Here is a 19,684-nt window from a genome sequence, read left to right on the forward strand (position 1 = left end):
AACCCATTGCTTTTTCTATCAGGTTATTTACACAAACAAGCAATAAAAAACTCAAAGGAATCATTTTTACTTCTCTGCTGACTTGGTAGATGACCAGTAAATGACCCCCAAATGTATGTGAGGACCTTTAGTGGTTGGTCCCGCCCATTTCCATATAAGTAAATTAAGAGTAATGAAGTTATACTCACAGCAAAATTGTGTCATGCTGCAGGAGTTGTCTTTTAATAATCTAGGATTACAAATAATCTAAAATAAGTATTTATTTTAGAAAATGTTTATTGTCATTCCAGTATTTTTTTCCCCACTTCCATGAGCTTGGCATGAATAAAGTGAATGAATAGCTCAGGGACTGTATAGGTCACGTCCAGTTTAAGGCCACGCCTCACTGGCAACAAAAAAGTCATCAAAACCTAATGTAAAAATCAAACCTGTCAAGCAAAATGTGATCTCTAAACCCTAATAAACCTTAATCCAAAACCTACATCTCACCTGCTAAAAAATAATTTGGACCTCAATCTTAACATCTAAACCTTATTCTGAATCCTAATCCTAAATCCAATACCCTAATCTGATTTCTAGACCTTAATCCTAATCCTAATCCCAAACCACAAATCTAAACTTTACACCCTCATTCGAAAACCTGAAATCCTAATCCTTACATCTAAAACTGAATCCTTACTCCAATCGTACCATCTAACCCCTAATCCTAATTCTATAAATCTTACATCTGAACAATAAACCTTAATCTAAACATCATAATGTTGATCCAAACAACAATCTTATTAAAACAACGTTAATACAAAGCTAAAATCTAACGTGTTAGATTTTAACAATCTAATCTAAAATGTGAACTCTGTGTCCTGATTAAAACATATAAACATATAAATAATAGTAATCCTAACATTTCATTCAAATCATAATCCTACTGTAATCTGAAATCGAAACCCTAATCCTTTGATTAAAACACAACAAATCTGTAAACTTTAATCTAAGCCGCAGAACGTCTCTCAACCAATCAGAATCGAGCATTCAGCAGCGCCGTGCTAACGGTCCTCAACATGGCTTTCTCTCATCGCCTGGGGAACGCGCACGTCACTCTACGCGCGCTCTCGGCATGAACGCGCCTACGTAACGAGGGAGGACTCGAACAGCGCGAAGCGAGTCCACACAGCAGTTTGGAACAGAAGGAGGCGTTGGTTTAATAAGCCACGCCCCCTGGAAACCGCTATACTCTTGCTGCGCGAGGAATCTTGGGCCGCGTCCAAAACCGCATACTACTGCACTAAAGAGCGCGAGAAAACGTCTTCCGTTAACGTTATCTTCTCGGTCCGTCATACTGACCCGAACACGGGAAAGGAAGAAGCCTTAGGATTTTACCAGCCACCTCCCCCTCCTGCAAGACATCTTTAAAGTTAAAGGGCAGGACTGTGGCAGACATGTTCTCCACCGAGGCTCCCTAAAGACAGAGAAGGGATCCTCACGCCTGGTAGGTTGTTATGGGATGTTTCACTTGCTCCCATTTATCCGCTTTTTTTAAATTTATTATAGTTAATGACAAATACAGGGATGTTTTTCTAGCTCGGTGTGTGATTTAATTAATTAATTTTTTTTTCCACTTCACATCTTCATCAGCTGTTGATCATTTGCTCTAACTTTCCCCTAAAGAGTCTGTAGCTAAAAATACATAAAACCTGTATGAATGTAACACACACACACACACACCTTTACCACATTATTTACACACCAAACTGAGGTGAAATGTTATCTCTGGCCTTTTTCCCCTCAACTCATCGCCACAACCAACAACAAGAAGAAAAAACCTCGTACAGGTTGTTATTATCGTGCCATTATTTTCATCTGTTTTTGAAGTGAACTCTCACACTCACGAGCTCTTTGCGCACGAGCCAAAACGCTTCAGATGACACGAAGCTAAATTTGATCTAAAACTAGTTATTAGTATTTAACCACGTGTCACTAACGACAGGTTTCCATTTATGTTCAACTGGACTGTCGTGTCTTTTTATAATAATGATAATAATAATTATTGTTAATTAAATTACTGTTGTTAATTAAAAACGATTTTAACACGCGACAAGCTAACGGAAACTTGTTTCAGGCTAAATCCCAAATGGCTACTTACCCTACTTATAACCTGATGACTTCTAGTGCACTAATAGGAAGTCATTTGGGATTAAGCCTTAGCTAATGGGAACGTTTTTCCACACCTGAGGAAGTCTAAGACCCGCCCCCGCATGGAATGGAATTCTTCCCTCTGATTGGACGAGACATGGGTCACTCAGGATCTACAGGAAGTCCAGCAGTATCTGCAGCAGTAGAAAGTGGATTGGTGTGTGTATGAACACAGCTCTGCTCTTATAGCGCTCCTTACATCCTTTCATCTGGAATAGTTTGCTCTTCCAAACATTCCTGGTGTGTTTTTAGAGATAATCTTTACTCCATGATACGCTATCAGTATATCCAAAATCACACCATATGAACGTCCTTCCTCACAGTAGCGCTGAATGAACTCCATTTTCTTATCAATATAAATATGTTTGTTATTTAAAGTTGCACTATTGAAAAAAATGCTTTAAAGTGAATGCAGAACTCCACACATGTACAAGAAATAGTTAGATTTCCTACTTCCTGTAGATCCTGAGTGACAGATGTCTCATCCAATCAGAGGGAAGAATCCCATTCGCAAACTATACCGAACTTTTCCGCTCTGTCTGATTCGTCCTTGTGTTTTTGGATTTATGTTATTTCCAGATTTTTTTGTTGTTTCTGGATGATTTATTTTGTGTTTTGATTTATTTTGTATTTGAATTTTTTACTTTGTTTCTGGATTTTTTATTTTGTTTTTCAATTTTTTATTTTGTTTCTGGATTTTTAAAATTTTGTTTCTGGATTTTTTTAATTTTATTTTGTTTTTGGATTTGTTGTTTTGTTTTATGGTTAACTTTTATATTACTTTTATATTGTTTTGCACTTCTCAGCCTCCTTGTATATATCACTCAGTATCAGGTGCTAGAAACTCAGTATCTTCTCTGGACTTCTCTTTTCTGATATAACACGTGTCTGTTGGTTTGTTCTGCAGAGTGAAGTTAGGTCTTGGCTTTTAGATGATTAAAAAGCACATGCTGAAGTGTTTACATGCTGAGGAACCTCTGTATATTTCTATGTATTTCTTTTTTCTCCTGTCCATTTTTCTAGAAGGTTAAACGAAGCACAATCTTTCCAGACACCTGCTTGTACACTGAGTAAAATATTACAGTAGGGACCAAAATCCCAGAGATACTCTGTGGATAATTACGTTACTTCACCTCTCCAGGGAAAGAACCATGTTTTCTTGATGGTTGTTCTTTTCATGCCTCATAGTCGCAGTGTGTATTACCCACAATGCACTGGGAACATTTATCAGTTTTCACTCGGACGTGACCGTACGCTGTGTACACTGTCAATAGGTTTCACTGTTTCTTTTTCAAGTCAAAAATTCTTTTGTGAAACCCTTCTTTCAACACCAGATATTTGAGCTACACTACAGGCGTAGGAGGTCATATGGGCTTTGTGTGTTTGTATAAGCAGTGATTAAACAGATGACAAGTCAGGTGTAGCCTTGTATGGATATATTTAAGGTCAGGGCCCTGAAGGTGTGCTGTGGGATCTGACACCAAGATGTTAGCAGCAGATCCTTTGAGTCCTTGTAAGTTGTGAGGTGGGGCCTCCATGGATCGGACATGTTTGTCCAGCACATCCCACAGATGCTGAATTGGATTGAGATCTGGGGAATTTGGAGGCGGAGTCAACACCTCAAACTGGTTGTTGTGGTCATCAAGCCATTTCTGCTTTGTGTCATGGCGCATTATCCTGCTGAAAGAGACCACAGCCATCAGGGAATACCGTTTCCATGAAAGGGTGTACATGGTCTGGAACAATGCTTAGGTGGTACGTGTCACAGTAACATCCACATGGATGGCAGGACCCAAGGTTTACCAGCAAAACATTGACCAAAGCTGGACACTGCCTCCGCCGACTCGCCTTCTTCCAATAGCGCATCCTGGTACCATGTGTTCCCCAGGTAAGAGACGCACACGCACCCGGCCATCCACGTGATGTAAAAGAAAACATGATTCATCAGACCAGGCCACCTTCTTCCATTGCTCCGTGGTCCAGTTCTGATCCTCACGTGCCCACTGTTGTTGCTTTCGGTGGTGCACAGGGGTCAGCATGGGCACCCTGACCGGTCTGCGGCTCCATACATAACAAACTATGATGCACTGTGTGTTCTGACCCCTTTCTATCAGAACCAGCATTAACTTCTTCAGCAATCTGAGCAACAGTAGCTCGTCTGGTGGATCGGATCACACGGGCCAGCCTTCTCTCCCCACGCCAGTTCACCACTGTTCCTTCCTTGGACCACTTTTGATAGATACTGACCACTGCAGACCAGGAACACCTCACAAGAGCTGCAGTTTTGGAGATGCTCTGATCCAGTGGTCTAGCCATCACAATTTGGCCCTTTTGGTCAAACTCACTCAAATCCTTACGCTTGTCCATTTTTCCTGCTTCTAACATCAACTTTAAGGACAAAATGTTGACTTGCTGCCTAATATATCCCACCCACTAACAGGTGCCATGATGAGGAGATACTCAGTCTTATTCACTTCACCTCCTAGTGCTCAGAGTGTTATACCTGACCAGTGTGTATATATTAGTAACTGTACATTAGGAGCAGGTCACATTCATCACATCCTTGACATCAGCTCAGTGTGGTACAGTTTTTTTTAAGATAATGTATAACTATTCAATCTAATGTATAACAATATTCCAGTTTTTTTCTTATTGCTGTTCCTTCACACTCTGGTTAATATCTAAACTCTGACCTCTTGTCTTTGGCTCAAGGTTATGGATTTTTACGGTCAGTTTCGAAGCGTATCGGATGGTTGTGTGTGTGGTTTCCTGAGCTTGAGTAGTGATGAGGTTGTGTCATGGTTATTCAAGGTGTAGGATTAACATTTTTAAAATACCATTTCAATCAAAATGGATTGTTTTTTTGGTTTATAATGTCTACCTTTGTGGTGGGTTGAATTTTTTTTATTTTCTTATTTTATTTTCACAAAAAAAGCAGTACTTATTACTTTCGTGTCTGGCTCCACCTCCCCAGACTTAAAAGTTGAATTGAACAACCTTCAGCCTCTAGTCTTCCCCCTAAATCACACCAAAACAACCGCTTTTATTTTTAAAAATTTAATTCAATTAAAAAAAAAAGTTTCTGTAATTCTTTAATTTAACAGGGGTCTGAAAAGCCATTGTGTTTCTGTTAAACACCTAGAAACACCTTCAGCTGCCTCTTATAGCATGTTCCTGACTTTCTGTCGAAATTAAAAAAAGAAAAAAATGTTTTTTTTTAAATTATTATTTATTAATGAGAATTAAATACAAAGATTTATTTAAAAAATATTTCTCCTTTAATTTTCACCCTAGTTTACTTTTTACTTTTTTATTTATTTATTTATTTATTTTAATCGATTAATACAGTAATAAAATAAACCTGTGATGGTTTTTACTCCACTGTGTAATTTTCAACCCTGGACACTGCTTAGTAGAAACCAGTGCTCTTTCACACCGAGTTGCTTCCTGGGTGGTCTTTTCTCCACCGTTTCCAGTTGCACTAGATCATTTTGGGGTGTTAATGGAAAGAGTGAGGCTTTTGAGCTCATGAAGAGTCACGTGCCTCTAACAAGTTGTGCAAGGTTTCCTGTTTCACATCGTCTGTGGTTTAATGCTTTGCTGTCTGCCTGCTTGGTTTATATATATATATTTTTTCCCCTCTTCCTGGTCCTGTCATGCATCATGACTATCGTTACATGTTTGGGGTCCAGGACAGTTGCGGTATGTATGTGTGTGGGAAGCGCTCAGTAACCCGGAGCCGGACATCTCGTGATGTTTATAAGATCATTTCTCTTCGAATGTAATTAAGGCTCCATGGCGCGGCCCTCGAGCAACACTAATGAAATTTCCTTATAAGGAATTGGATCAGGACCTTCCTGGCTTTTGGAGAGGTCTAATAAGAAAATCATGCTATAAATTAGAGCAGTCACATGAGACTTATCACATCACACTGTAGTTTCATTTAGAGTCATTTAATAGAACTAGGTAAGATTTCTATTGCTCTTGAGTCAGTTTAGAGAGTTTGTACTTTTGTTTCAAAGAAATCAAGAACAGCGAAGATGAAGGAGCAGCTTGCCCCCTTTTTTGGTCAGTTTTTTATTGTCCATTATTACAAGTGGGAATTGATTACATCATGAAAGAAACGCCTGAAACCACAATCCTACGTGGGCTGCGTGTCGCCCTCTGAAATCATTGTGCTCCTCGAGACAAAGGTGTTTATTTGCTGAAGGATTCACTGCGGCGAATAAAAAGCAGACCGAAGACTCGGTCCTCATACGGGCTACGAGTTTTATTCCCCACTATCACCGCACTCCCAGATTAGCGTAGCGTCCGAACAGATCCTGCTCACCCAGGGAATCAGGCAAGGGCGTTGAACTTTGTGCCACATGCGTCCTGTTGTTTCGTTCACATCCTCTTTAACCATGGCTCCGATTAGAGGAAAGAAAGGACTGTATTTGACTTCATGCTGCTTATCTTTTGATAATAAGCTGGAGTTAACACTTCTGAAGCATCAGTAAACCCACAGCTTTCTGTTATTCCTGTAAAGTCATTTTAGGTAACAGACCTCAGTGTCCTGAGTCCAGGACTACAAAAACAAACACTTTAGCAGAGAAGTAAAACATCAACAGCTTCTCCCAGGTTCTAAACACACCAGAGGATTGAAGATTTATCAAAGCGAATGATTATACAGTGACCCCAGGCGTGGATTTTGGCGGTCAGAAGGCCGGTGTTTCATGAGATTAACTCACACAACAGTCGAAAAAGGTTCACACACAGTTGTGTTTAAGGAACAAAAACACACATTTTTTGAAACGCCGTCTTGATAAGAGAGCTTGGAGCTTAGACAAGAATGACCAGAGCCGACCGGAAAGCACATAACTTGGAAGCCCCGGTGAGTCGAAGTATCTCTGAAAAATCCTCTGAGAATCCGAGGCTACTCTGGAGACTGGACTACTCACAACCTGGACATTCTGGGATTGATGGGATTGGGGGAAAAAACAAAAATGAAATCATGTCGCGTTTGCACGATCAGACGTTGAATTGAATCTGCACACGGCCAGCAGCAGACGCGTCTGGTGCACACTTCCGACTTCCATCCTGTTGTTTTTGTCGCTGTGGTAACGCTTCGTTTCACACAAGTCTCCAGTCGCTGTATTATGAGGCCTTGTGTGTGTGTGTGTGTGTGTGTGTTTCTATGGATCGGTTGCCATAGTAATTTAGTAACATTTCACAGTGGGTGGAGCGGCTGACAACCAATCAGCTTTCTTGGAATAAAACATTTACTTATTCTCCAGAAGAAAACTTTGATGAAATTTGATGGGATTTTTTTATTTTATTTATTTTTTGACCAAGTGCAAGAAGAATAAAAGAAACCGCATGCGGCTAATCAGGACGATTTTCTTGCTCGCGTCCTCTTCTGTAGCTAATTGACCGTCCTTGGGCTCGGGCTCAGTGGTGGTAATTGGATTCAGCCGTATGGAGTGTGTGTGTTGAGGAATTCGTGGAGGACAGAAGCGTGATTCAGAGTGTGAATGGGGCTGTTGTGGCTTGTCTTCAGCTCCAACAGCAACGTCGTGTGTGTTATCAAACTCTGCTTGACCCTCTGCTTCTTCTTCTTCTTCTTCTTCTTCTTCTTTCAGCTTTCTATTCCACAGCAGATCTTTAATTTCTATCGATGACTTCTTACACGTTGCTCAGTCCTCTGTTTGCAGAAATGGAGCATTATCTCAAGCATTCGTCTGGTGTTTAGTCATTAAATAGGGCCAGTGATGTGAGCCGGCTGCTCAGTAGGGAATTAAGTCATCTTCGAGAGGAAAAGAAATAGGCCAGTTAATTATGCAACCTAAAGACGCTCCTATAAACACTTTCCTCCTTTCTGTAGTAGTGCAGGGTTATGAAGAGCACGAGGGGCTCGGTTTGGGAAGTCGGGGTAAGCTGAGCTATTCTTGGGATGTAAATACCTGTCAGAAATAAACTCCTCACCTTTCATGCTGGACCGGACCGAACAAAAGGTTGCCTTGATGCCTAATTGAGCTGGTGGCTCCGCCCTCGTGTCACATATCAATGGCTTCCTGTTATATTTAATATCACGAAGAATGACTTCGTGTCCTGTTAAATGACGTAACTACAGTTTTGTGGTCATTCTGGTCAGTCATGTTGGACAGTTACCTCACCACGGACTTTTTTAAAACCTTTTTTAAACACCTTTTCATTAATATTATTAGTATTAATAGTTCTAAATGACCAACCCTCAGACACTGACGGTCACTGACGGCCGTAACTACAGATAACTACCCGTTTCTCAAAGGATTTCTTTTCTTTCTTCTTCTTCTTCCTGCTAGTAAAGACACACATTTATGACTTTCTATGATGATGAAAGAGGGCTTTGAGGATGTTTGCTTGATTTTGTGTAAATTTCTGCGATTGCAAAATTCCAGAGTGACCGCGTTCTGTACAAGTTGTTTTTCATATATATATATATATATATATATATATATATATATATATATATATATATATATATATATATATATATTATATATATATATATATATATATATATATATATATATATATATATATATATATATATATATATATATATATATATATATATATATATATATTCATTATGCCGTCTTCTGTCCGTCACTTCATGAAAGACACATGATTAATAACGTCATTGTAAGAAATGATGTGAGGAAATGTTCTCCGAAAAAGATGATAAAAGAATTTTTTTTTTTTTGTACAAAGAAGGAAAGACGTCCTTTAGTCAGTATTTTTAGACCTCTGTGGAAATTTCCTGTATTTGTATCTTGGCTCATGGAGCCCATAATCTGGGACAGGTGAAATCCAATACAGTTCAGAGTGTATGCTCGATGTTCTATGTTCAGGTCTCGCCCACTTTTGTGCAGGTGAAGAATTTGAAATGAATCCGGTTCTCAGTAAGAGGAAAAAAAATCCCGCCGGAATTACGTCCCTACGGAAGATGAGAGGTGTTTATTACGATGATGACCTCATGCCTTTCTGATCATCTGGTCAGTCAAAATCTTGGAACTGTTTCAGTGTCCCACCCATGAGTCAGGCTCAGAAGAGTAAATATTTCCAGTCAGAGACTCCAACAGAGTGAATAAATATATTCCTCTTCACTTACTCGTTAGAGCTATACCCTTTATATGCACCCCTCCCTTCCTCACTCACTCACTCATTTCTTGTTGCCAGGCAACTAGCTAACAGCTTTAGGCCAGGACTAGAGAGCCAAGTGTTGCGTTGTGGAACGTGAGCAGGCCAATCGGAGCAGGGGGGTGGGGCCTGGGAGGGGGGGTGAGCTAAGAAAGAACCAGCAGCAGTTTTAGAGCACATGGAGAACGACAGACCACTACTTCTAACCAGGACTGAGGTGAGTGCAAGCAGAAACCGTGTTATTTTTACGAAGGAGAAGCTGTAGAGAGTAAAAATATTTCAAGTTTGTGTGTGAGAGAAGTGTCTATCTATCTATCTGTGTAGACAGATATATAGATAGATGGGTATGTTGGAAACCCGCTATGTATAAGACCGTGTTCAAAGTTTTACTGCTTGTTGTCACGTTAAACACGTGTGTGTGTGTGTGTGTGTGTGTGTGTGTGTGTGATTACTAAATACAGTGTCTCTAAATTTATTAAATTATTAGCTAGTTTCCATCTTTTTAAACTTCCTGAAACCTGTTTGAACCTTCAGTCGATTCCTGACAGTTTGTTTATTTAGCTCTGAAAGAAGGATTATATCGGGTTTCAAGTCTAGAGCAGGAGCGATGGTCTGTAGATTCCTCCCTTCACGTCAGGTTCTCGTACCTGTGATGGAGGAACAACACATGGTTCTCTCACTGTATTTTCCGTCCTTCACGCGCGTCATGTGAGAACCTGCTGTAATAATCCACCGTTCGTTAGACGTTACTCTAGTGTCTTCTGAGATCTTCTACAAAGTAGACACTGTCACTTTTTTGTTGTTTCACAAGTTGTACAGCGGCTTTATTGCCTATCTTGCATCGCAGACACTTTGAAGCAAAGCTGAGAAACTTCATCACGTAGGTGTTCCTCTTGCAGAGAGGAAAAAAAACGTTTGTTTCGTCTTTAAATGGAAAAATGCACCCACTGCGGGGTATCCAAACGCTGGTGTGGGCTCTCTCGTTACCGCTAGAACAGAAACTTTTACAGAAAGTAAATCTTTTAATGATAAAACTGGAGAAAATGTCCGCCCCGTGTATGACACATGGTACAGCGGTGCAGCTGATGATAAAGACCGGAGCTGTGTAATGGAAAGCAGATGTGTGGTGGGGAGACATCCCTTCCCCCTGTTTCATGAACAGACTTGTAAACAGACGTGCCACACCCTGACTAACACACTCCCGAGTTCTTCGAATTCTTCTAAGTGGAGGCCATGTGCTTCAGCTTAAAGGAGGTTAACTAATAAACAGTTCTCATGCTTACAGAGGTCAGAGCTTCCATGGCTGATGGACGCAGTTTTACCTTGGTTTTTCCAGCTTATTCAGCAATAAAAAAAAGTTTCCTGTAAGCCTGCATGAACTAAAGCACACCTTCCGTATGACCTGTGGGACTTAAAACCTGTTTTCACTTCAGGTTTAAGCGTCCCTGTAATTCCCTGTTTGACTCATGCCCCGTGTGTCTGCATGGCGGTTCGGGGCTTGTGGCAGCCCGTGAATCCAATTTGTCCCCGTCATTATCCTGTTAACCTGCGTAGTGCGTGTGATTTCAGTGAAATCATTAAAGCTCATCTTTTAAACAAGAAACACAGACAAACCCTGGAGATTGATATTATATTTTTATTGAAGCTTGGATTACATAGCAGGGTTGTAAGGTTGAGCAAATTTGAGGGAAAAACTACATATCCCAAAATCCCACACTCAACAAGCTTGTTCAGCAAAAAAATATTATTATTATTATTATTTTTTTTTTTTTTAATTAATTAATTTTATTTATTTATTTATTTATTTATTTATTTATTTATTTATTGGCCATGTCTCACATGATCTTGAAATAAGGTCACCAGCCAGCATTTATTTATTTATTTATTTATTTATTTATTTATTTATTTATTTATTTATTTATTTATTACACAGAGAACCTGCTTAACCCTTCCCACTTCCTATGTACTGTGGGCATCATAGTCCGGTATTATCTTGTCATGTAATTTGCATAATGATGACTGAAAAACATTTTCTTTTTCTCATTTTTTTTTTTTTTTCATTATCTTATTTTATTGTTTTTTAATTTAATTTCATTTTTATTTTATTTAATTTTTGTGTGTGTGGGGGGGGGATTCAATAACCAAGAGGCACACAGATCTTTCCTCAATTAGAGAGCTTAAAAAACGAGTTAAATGTTGCTTTATTGTCCATCAACAGTATCCTCATACATCATACACCCACTCTGCCCCCCCACCCCCCGCACTTACGTACTTTAATAAGGCCACCAGAACCCTAGGCTCTTGTCCGTTATGGATCGAACGGAGCTCGTGTTCTACTCGCGTGACTTGATACGCTGTTATTTTGATCCACACTTATGACCGTGGAGATATTCTAAGAACTGGAGAGATTTGTTTATTTCACTGCTGTGTTGTATACACCAGACTGCAGTCCAGGGTGGTGATGTCATCTTTCTCTGTGATTATAACATGAACAATGGTGTGAGTTCTATAACCACTTTTAAAATTTTAGCTGTTAGTTATTAGCTGTTTATTATTATTTATACTCTATATTGGCAAAAGTTTTGGAACATCTGTCTTTACATGCACATGAATGTAATATGGAGTTGTCCCGCCCTTTGCAGCTATAACAGCTTCAACTCTTCTGGGAAGGCTTTCCACAAGGTTTAGGAGTGTGTTTATGGGAATTTTTGACCGTTCCTTTTTAAGCGCATTTGTGAGGTCAGGCACTGATGTTGGACGAGAAGGTCTGGCTCACAGTCTCCACTCTAATTCATCCCAAAGGTGTTCTATGGGGTTGAGGTCAGGACTCTGTGCAGGCCAGTCAAGTTCCTCCACACCAAACTCACTCATCCATGTCTTTATGGACCTTGCTTTGGTCACTGGTGTGCAGTCATGTTGGAACAGGAAGGGGTCATCCCCAAACTGTTCCCACAAAGAGCATGAAATTGTCCAAAATGTCTTGGTATGAAGCTGAAGCTGGAACTAATGGGCCGAGCGGAATTGTACGTAGTGTATAATGTGCTAGATTAACTCGTTCATTTTTTCTTAATCTCTATTAATCCACTAACTTTGTTCTCATATCAGCTACCAGTTTCCATTTAGGATTCAGAGAAACCAAAACATGGAACTGGGCCATTCACTGGAACCTTTACTTGCCCAGTGGGTTAATTAACGAAAAAAAACTTCTACAAGTGAACGCATAAAAACCAGATGTAAACAACTGACCACCGAAGCAGGAGACACACCTGAGTCCACCTGTCGAATCAGCTGATCTTGGCTTTCAGTGGACTGAAACTCAGTGTGGCTTCTGCTTTGGTGGAATGAAGCTTGGAGTCGCCTCTGATTTAGCAGAAAGTTCTGGTCTGGTCAGTTTGAGTGTAACTCTTTTTCATACAGTGGTATTTTGTTTGAGCAGATACACCTGGCTGACACAATCCTTTCCGTCATGATGTTTTTATCTGTTTTACTCCTTAAACAATGTGTCTTATCTTTTCAGGCACAACCCTGCATTAGGACATGACGTCCAGTTGACATCCAGATCTGGTTTCCTTCTGCACGATGTGCGTCTCTGGACTCTAGCACACCATTCCGTCTCAACAGGTCAGTCGGGGACGGGCATGAAGAAAACAGCGCAGTGGTCCAGGGAAGAGATCACCATCGAGCCACTCATGGAGACTCACCCGAACGGCCAGGCTAACGGCCATGCAGCCGGCACCGGGGGCAAGACCCCGCGTAACGGATTGGTCAACGGTTTTCATAAGGAAGTGGTGCGAATTCAAATCCCCGGTCCACCTAGCTCTTCGTTTCCCACCGAGTGGAGCAAGACTGCCATGGCCTTGTTGTATGCCATCTGCTGCTTCATTTTAACCACCCTAATGATCTCCGTCGTCCACGAGCGTGTGCCTCCCAAGGAGGTGAGCCCTCCGTTACCTGATAAGTTCTTTGACTTTTTCGACCGCGTGGAATGGGCTTTTACTGTCTGCGAGATTAACGGGATGATCCTGGTGATCTTATGGATCTTACAGTGGAGTCTCCTGAAACACAAGTAAGTGTTCAAAAATAACTCGTGTTTCAGAGAGGTATTGGACTCTTATGATCTTAGGTGACCTCAGTGTTTCCTTTGGCAGGTCCATCGTCGGTCGGCGGTTCCTGTTCATTGTAGGGACGCTGTACCTGTACCGGTGTATCACCATGTACATCACTACTCTGCCTGTTCCAGGGATGCACTTTAAGTGTTCAGCTAAGGTACAGATTCTTCCTAAAGTGATCCAAGATTTTGATTATGAAATAGATCATTAGGCATCATCAGTTCTACCACAATGTAGGTATTATGGACAGTTTGTTGTACAGTCACTGCCTGTGCAGGAAGAGTTTATGGGTGAAACCTGAGGTATGTCATCCAGATCGGATGGCTGAAGTGACCAACCAAATTCCTGTTGAACGTAAATGAAAGAAAAACGGTTTATAAACCTGAACTCAGGGTTTATCCTCCTAGATAATCAAAGGATAAGGATCGGACATCATTTCACCTCCTTCGCCGATTTCAATCACACCTTTATTCATCTGACCGTAAACGATCACGTTCTCGTCTTATCCCGTGCTTATGCGATGTGAATAAATTCGAGCCTAACCTCTCTGTCCAGTCGCCGCAGTCAATTTTAAAACGTTTTATTAGGATTTCCATATTCTGGCTCAAGTGAAAAAACAATCTTGATAAACTGAGCTGTGGTCAAGTTTGTTTACGGAAAGGTTCTGAAAGTCATCGTTCGAAAACATTGTCATCAGAGTTTCGTTACAGTTTTTGTCCAGTCATGATGACCTTCAGTTGTTTTGATCTTCATCAGAACTGACAGTGTTATTGAAATAAATGAACCAATCAGAGACGTTTACATTTGACTCTGAATTTGCTGTAGAGATTATTTAGATCACTTGATCTGAAAGGTCTGGATCGTTGTACGTGTTTTATGTCGCACTACACTATATTGCCAAAAGTATTCGCTCACCCATCCAAATAATCAGAATCAGGTGTTCCAATCACTTCCATGGCCACAGGTGTATAAAATCAAGCACCTAGGCATGCAGACTGTTTTTACAAACATTTGTGAAAGAATGGGTCGCTCTCAGGAGCTCAGTGAATTCCAGCGTGGAACTGTGATAGGATGCCACCTGTGCAACAAATCCAGTCGTGAAATTTCCTCGCTCCTAAATATTCCACAGTCAACTGTCAGCTGTATTATAAGAACGTGGAAGTGTTTGGGAACGACAGCAACTCAGCCACGAAGTGGTAGGCCACGTAAACTGACGGAGCGGGGTCAGCGGATGCTGAGGCGCATAGTGCGAAGAGGTCGCCAACTTTCTGCAGAGTCCATCGCTACAGACCTCCAAACTTCATGTGGCCTTCAGATGAGCTCAAGAACAGTGCGCAGAGAGCTTCATGGAATGGGTTTCCATGGCCGAGCAGCTGCATCCAAGCCATACATCACCAAGTGCAATGCAAAGCGTCGGATGCAGTGGTGTAAAGCACGCCGCCACTGGACTCTAGAGCAGTGGAGACGCGTTCTCTGGAGTGACGAATCGCGCTTCTCCATCTGGCAATCTGATGGACGAGTCTGGGTTTGGCGGTTGCCAGGAGAACGGTACTTGTCTGACTGCATTGTGCCAAGTGTAAAGTTTGGTGGAGGGGGGATTATGGTGTGGGGTTGTTTTTCAGGAGCTGGGCTTGGCCCCTTAGTTCCAGTGAAAGGAACTCTGAATGCTTCAGCATACCAAGACATTTTGGACAATTCCATTCCATTTGGATGAATTAGAGCGGAGACTGAGAGCCAGGCCTTCTTGTCCAACATCAGTGTGTGACAAATGCGCTTCTGGAAGAATGGTCAAAAATTCCCATAAACACACTCCTAAACCTTGTGGACAGCCTTCCCAGAAGAGTTGAAGCTGTTATAGCTGCAAAGGGTGGACCGACGTCATATTGAACCCTATGGATTAGGAATGGGATGTCACTTAAGTTCATATGCGAGTCAAGGCAGGTGAGCGAATACTTTTGGCAATATAGTGTATCTAGTACTATATTATCATATTTTGCCTCTTTAATGATGCTTCTGAGCCATTTGTTGATTGTAGAGGAAATGAAATGCGTTGCTCAAAGTTTTGGCGTGGCTCTTTCTTTGAAAAGAGGACCCTTTATTAGAAGCTATAGTCCTTACAGCTAGCGAACGTCTCTATTTTCTAAACCTGCACGCTACAGCAGAAGTGACTCCAGAGCTCTACATGTTGCTTCCTGCCTCGGGGTTCAGAAAGTTACCTTCGTTAAGCCAAGCTGCTGAAAGCAGAAGAACGAGTAATGAAGAACATGACCCTGTTGGAGCATGACGCTGTTGTGGTGCACCTCCTGGCCAGTGTGTGGGCTAATGTTTGTTTCTGTTTGTGTGAGGGAGTCGTTGGGGGGGAGGGGGCTGAACCAGGGGCAACACCCCAAAGACATGGGACAGGAAGTGTGCACTGCACAGCTTGCCAGGGAGCATTCATCACCAGAGGGGCCGAGACAGGCGCACTTTACACATGTCAGATCCTGCTTTCCTGCTGAAAAACAGCTGAGGGAGGGAGGGAGAGAGACAGAGGATCTGACAGTGTGTGTGTGTGTGTGTGTGTGTGTGTGTGTGTGTGTGTGTGAGAGGGAGGGAGAGGGAGGGAGAGATACAGTGTGTGTGTGTGAGAGAGTCAGTCAGTCAGTGTATGTGAGCGAGAGAGAGAGACACTGAGAGGGCGGGGACAGAGAGGATCAGTGAGACAGAGAGAGAGAGAGACTGTGTGTGTGTGAGTAAGAGAGAGACACAGAGAGAGAGAGAGAGAGAGAGTCAGTCAGTCAGTGTGTGTAAGAGAGACAGGGAGAGATGGTTAGAGACATACAGACAGTGCGTGTGAGAGAGACGGACAGCGAGACTGTGTGTGAGAGAGACAAACCAATACATGGACAGATAAACTGATAGACTCTGTGTGTGTGTGTGTTTAAGAGAGAGTTTGAGTGTGTTAGTGTCTCTCTCTCTCACACACACACACGCGCACACACACAGATACAGACTCAGAGAGTGTGTGTGTGTGTGAGGGAGAAGGAAATGCAGTGTAAACACAAACCCAGTCAAAGATTTTAAACATTAACGTCTAACAACTGCTTCATTGTCACAGCTTTCCTTACACAGAGCTTCACTTTATATTCTAATAAAGGATCTCTGCAGTCTGATTGGTCAGAAAAAGTCCATTTCATTTTCCTAAAAGCCGCCCCGACACTCGTTCCAGCTCAGATCGCAGGATTGTATTAACACACTCGTTCTAATGTTATCGTTTCTATGGAAACGGTTTGTGTAGACGTTTTCAGTGAGTGAACGTTTTTCTGTAGCTTGTGTAAAGCTGTACATTTATTTTTCCACCACACAGAAGTCTTGCTCTTTCTCACCAACATAACAAGCTGCATTTTTTTCCCCCTCTTATTATCATCATGGAGGAGAAGACGGAGCCTGGTGAAGGATTGATTTATAGTTTAAACACGCTCCAACAAAACGGAGAACAGGAACTGACTCGTTTCATAGCAACTCACAAGGATTAAGCGCAATCATAAAGAATAAAAGATGACGAGGTCTGTGGTTCTTTAATAAATGTTAATCTTGGCAAATCGCTGTGTTATAAAAGGAATTAAAGCTTTCTATAAAGCCTTGTTTCAACCGATGGGCAGTGTTCATGAGTCAGTGGACGCTCTAAGCTGGATTTCTTATTCGTCTGAATGCTCAGCGACTGTAACGTAACAGTGTACCTTCTTCTGTTCTGCTTCACAGCTGCATGGAGACTGGCAGTCCCAGATATGGAGGGTGATGAAGATGCTCGCCGGAGGAGGTTTGACCATCACCGGCTCTCATCACATGTGTGGGGATTACCTGTACAGCGGCCACACGGTCATGCTGACCCTCACCTATCTCTTCATTAAAGAGTGTAAGCAGACCACCTCGGTTTCTCGGTTCCTCTCCGGGAATGAAACTCAGACGACAGAGCCTTCTTGTGTCAGACTGGAACTTAGCCATGTCTGTTAGCCAAAAAAAAAAAAAAGTGTCAGTCGTCGCATGGAGATTCACTTATTGTTTAGATTTCTGTATATGCGTAACATATAAACTCCATACATCTAAACAATCATAAACTGACTGATCTGGAATGCTTTTTGTCTCACAGACTCTCCGAGACGCTTCTGGTGCTATCACTGGGGATGTGGGACCCTCTGCGTCATGGGCGTGTTCTGCATCCTCCTCGCTCATGATCACTACACCATAGACGTGGTCGTTGCCTACTTCATCACCACACGCCTCTTCTGGTGGTACCACACCATGGCTAACCAGTCAGTAAGTAAACTGTCTTTATAGAGAGAAATCTGACACACAGCTTCGTTTATTAATGCTCACATATATTCGTTCCTCCATTACACTGTGGATGAACAGACCGTGTTTTATATTAGGAGTGCTGTGAAGAACATTCATGTACACCAATCAGGCATAACATTATGACCACCTGACTAATATTGTGTTGGTCCCCCTTTTGCTGCCAAAAAACCCTTAATCCGTGGAGGCCTGACACCTTTCTATCAGAACCAGCTGTTTGTCTGTTGGATCGCATCACACGGGCCAGCCTTCTCTCCCTACGTGCATCAATGAGCCTTGACCACCCATGACCCTGTCGCCGGTTCACCACTGTTCCTTCCTTGGATCACTTCTGATAGATACTGACTACTTTTGAAAGATACTGACCACTGCAGACTGGGAACACCCCACAAGAGCTGCAGTTTTGGAGATGCTCTGATCCAGTGGTCTAGCCATCATAATCTGGCCCTTTTGGTCAAACTCGCTCAAATCCTCACGCTTGTCCATTTTTCCTGCTTCTAACATCAACTTTAAGGACAAAATGTTCATTTGCTGCCTAATATATCCCACCCACTAACAGGTGCCATGATGAGGAGATACTCAGTCTTATTCACATCACCTGGCACTGGTCACAATGTTATATAGATATGATGTATACTGTTGCAGATGTCTGACTGAACTTGTTTATTAACCCAAACATCTCTTCTGATTGCGCAGGAACTCAAGGCTGCATCTCAGAGCAACTTCCTGTCGCGCGTGTGGTGGTATTGGGTTTTCCTGTATCTGGAGCGGAATGTTCAAGGCGTCGTCCCTCGCAGCTACCACATCCCCTTCTCGTGGCGATCGATCCAGTGGGGCACGGTGAAGTACACCAGGATCGACTCGGACTGATCGTCGAAGCTCAATCTGAAGACTCTTAGAGTTCCCTTAAGTGCCAGGTCATGCGACAAAACAAGCCAATCCCTTTAGCGCTCGGCCGCGAGGCGCGGCCCGTCCGTCCGAACATCTTCCGTCCGGAGCATTTCATTCCTCACTCACTGCCCGCATTCCCTCCGCGTTGGTGTTCCGGGACGTGTTTGTGGGGTGAAGTATACAAGGCCAGAGCGATATTAACGAATGCCTTCAGCCACCTGCCAAATGTGGTCAAACGTGATCTTTAACTAATTCGGTGTACGATCTGTCCTCTGTTCCTTGACCACACAGTAAAGTGAACCAGATATTTTCCACTTACAGACTGAGCCAGTGTGCCATGTTTATACGACCGACCTACTCGACAGGGCGGAATCTAAATCCGACCAGAATCTGCAGCGACTGTTCTCTTCACCCGAGCGTAGAAGTGTCCCTTTAAACTAAAAATCCTGTTATTTTTTTCCACAAAATGACTTGCAGGGAAGGAGGAGGTTCAAGGAAAAGTGCAGTTTTGTAGCTCATCCACTCCAACAGGAAAATTTCTATAAGAAATGTATTTTTCAGAGTAAACCCCTCACCTTTTTTTACATGGAGAGCAAAAGGACAAAAAATGACTGTTTCTCGTGACACGAACTTCCTCAGTGCCTTTCACACCAGGATTGTCCGGTGATCCTGTGGTCAGTGTATGTATTTTTTTTTTTTTGTATTTTTGTGGTCTCAGTGGTACATTAACGTTGATAAAACCCTATAAACCTAGGCAGAAATATCACTACACGACAGTTTTGAATCTTCCTTGCGTAGCATTTAAGTTGGAGGTATTTAGCCCAAGGAAATATTCAGCTCTTGCTGGTAGAAATTGACGGTAAGTGTAAAGACGTTAGTATTAATATTCAGTTTTATTGGTAAATTCGGACCGCTGCTGTTTCATCATTTTGACTTATTTTAAGTTCAGTGCAGTTGCCTCTAGACATGTAGTCAGAGTATAAGAAATACTAAAAATG

At 42.0% G+C, this 19,684-nt stretch overlaps 1 protein-coding gene across 2 annotated transcripts; it reads left to right on the plus strand.

The window, feature by feature from the left end:
• Window positions 1-1,256: 1,256 nt before the first annotated feature.
• sgms1b (sphingomyelin synthase 1b) lies at window positions 1,257-19,360 on the plus strand. 2 transcript variants are annotated; one of them, XM_058405417.1, is made up of 6 exons: window positions 1,257-1,486; window positions 12,872-13,420; window positions 13,503-13,620; window positions 17,205-17,358; window positions 17,593-17,759; window positions 18,492-19,360. In XM_058405417.1, the coding sequence occupies exons 2-6, from the start codon at window positions 12,993-12,995 to the stop codon at window positions 18,663-18,665; spliced, it is 1,041 nt and encodes a 346-aa protein (XP_058261400.1). In that variant the 5' UTR covers window positions 1,257-1,486; window positions 12,872-12,992; the 3' UTR covers window positions 18,666-19,360. The 2 variants fall into 2 exon arrangements, with proteins under 2 accessions (XP_058261400.1, XP_058261401.1); XM_058405418.1 differs by lacking the exon at window positions 1,257-1,486 and adding an exon at window positions 9,421-9,571.
• The last annotated feature ends 324 nt before the right edge of the window (window positions 19,361-19,684 follow it).

This window comes from Hemibagrus wyckioides, linkage group LG13, assembly GCF_019097595.1.
Source record: "Hemibagrus wyckioides isolate EC202008001 linkage group LG13, SWU_Hwy_1.0, whole genome shotgun sequence".
Lineage (NCBI taxonomy): Eukaryota > Metazoa > Chordata > Actinopteri > Siluriformes > Bagridae > Hemibagrus > Hemibagrus wyckioides.

Bases quoted from the DNA above. Each gene is read 5' to 3' on its own strand.
- sgms1b (XM_058405417.1), top strand. From the start codon at position 12,993: ATGAAGAAAACAGCGCAGTGGTCCAGGGAAGAGATCACCATCGAGCCA. The intron at 13,421-13,502 runs GTAAGTGTTCAA...TTCCTTTGGCAG, and splicing joins TGGAGTCTCCTGAAACACAA to GTCCATCGTCGGTCGGCGGT. The intron at 17,359-17,592 runs GTAAGCAGACCA...TTTGTCTCACAG, and splicing joins CTATCTCTTCATTAAAGAGT to ACTCTCCGAGACGCTTCTGG.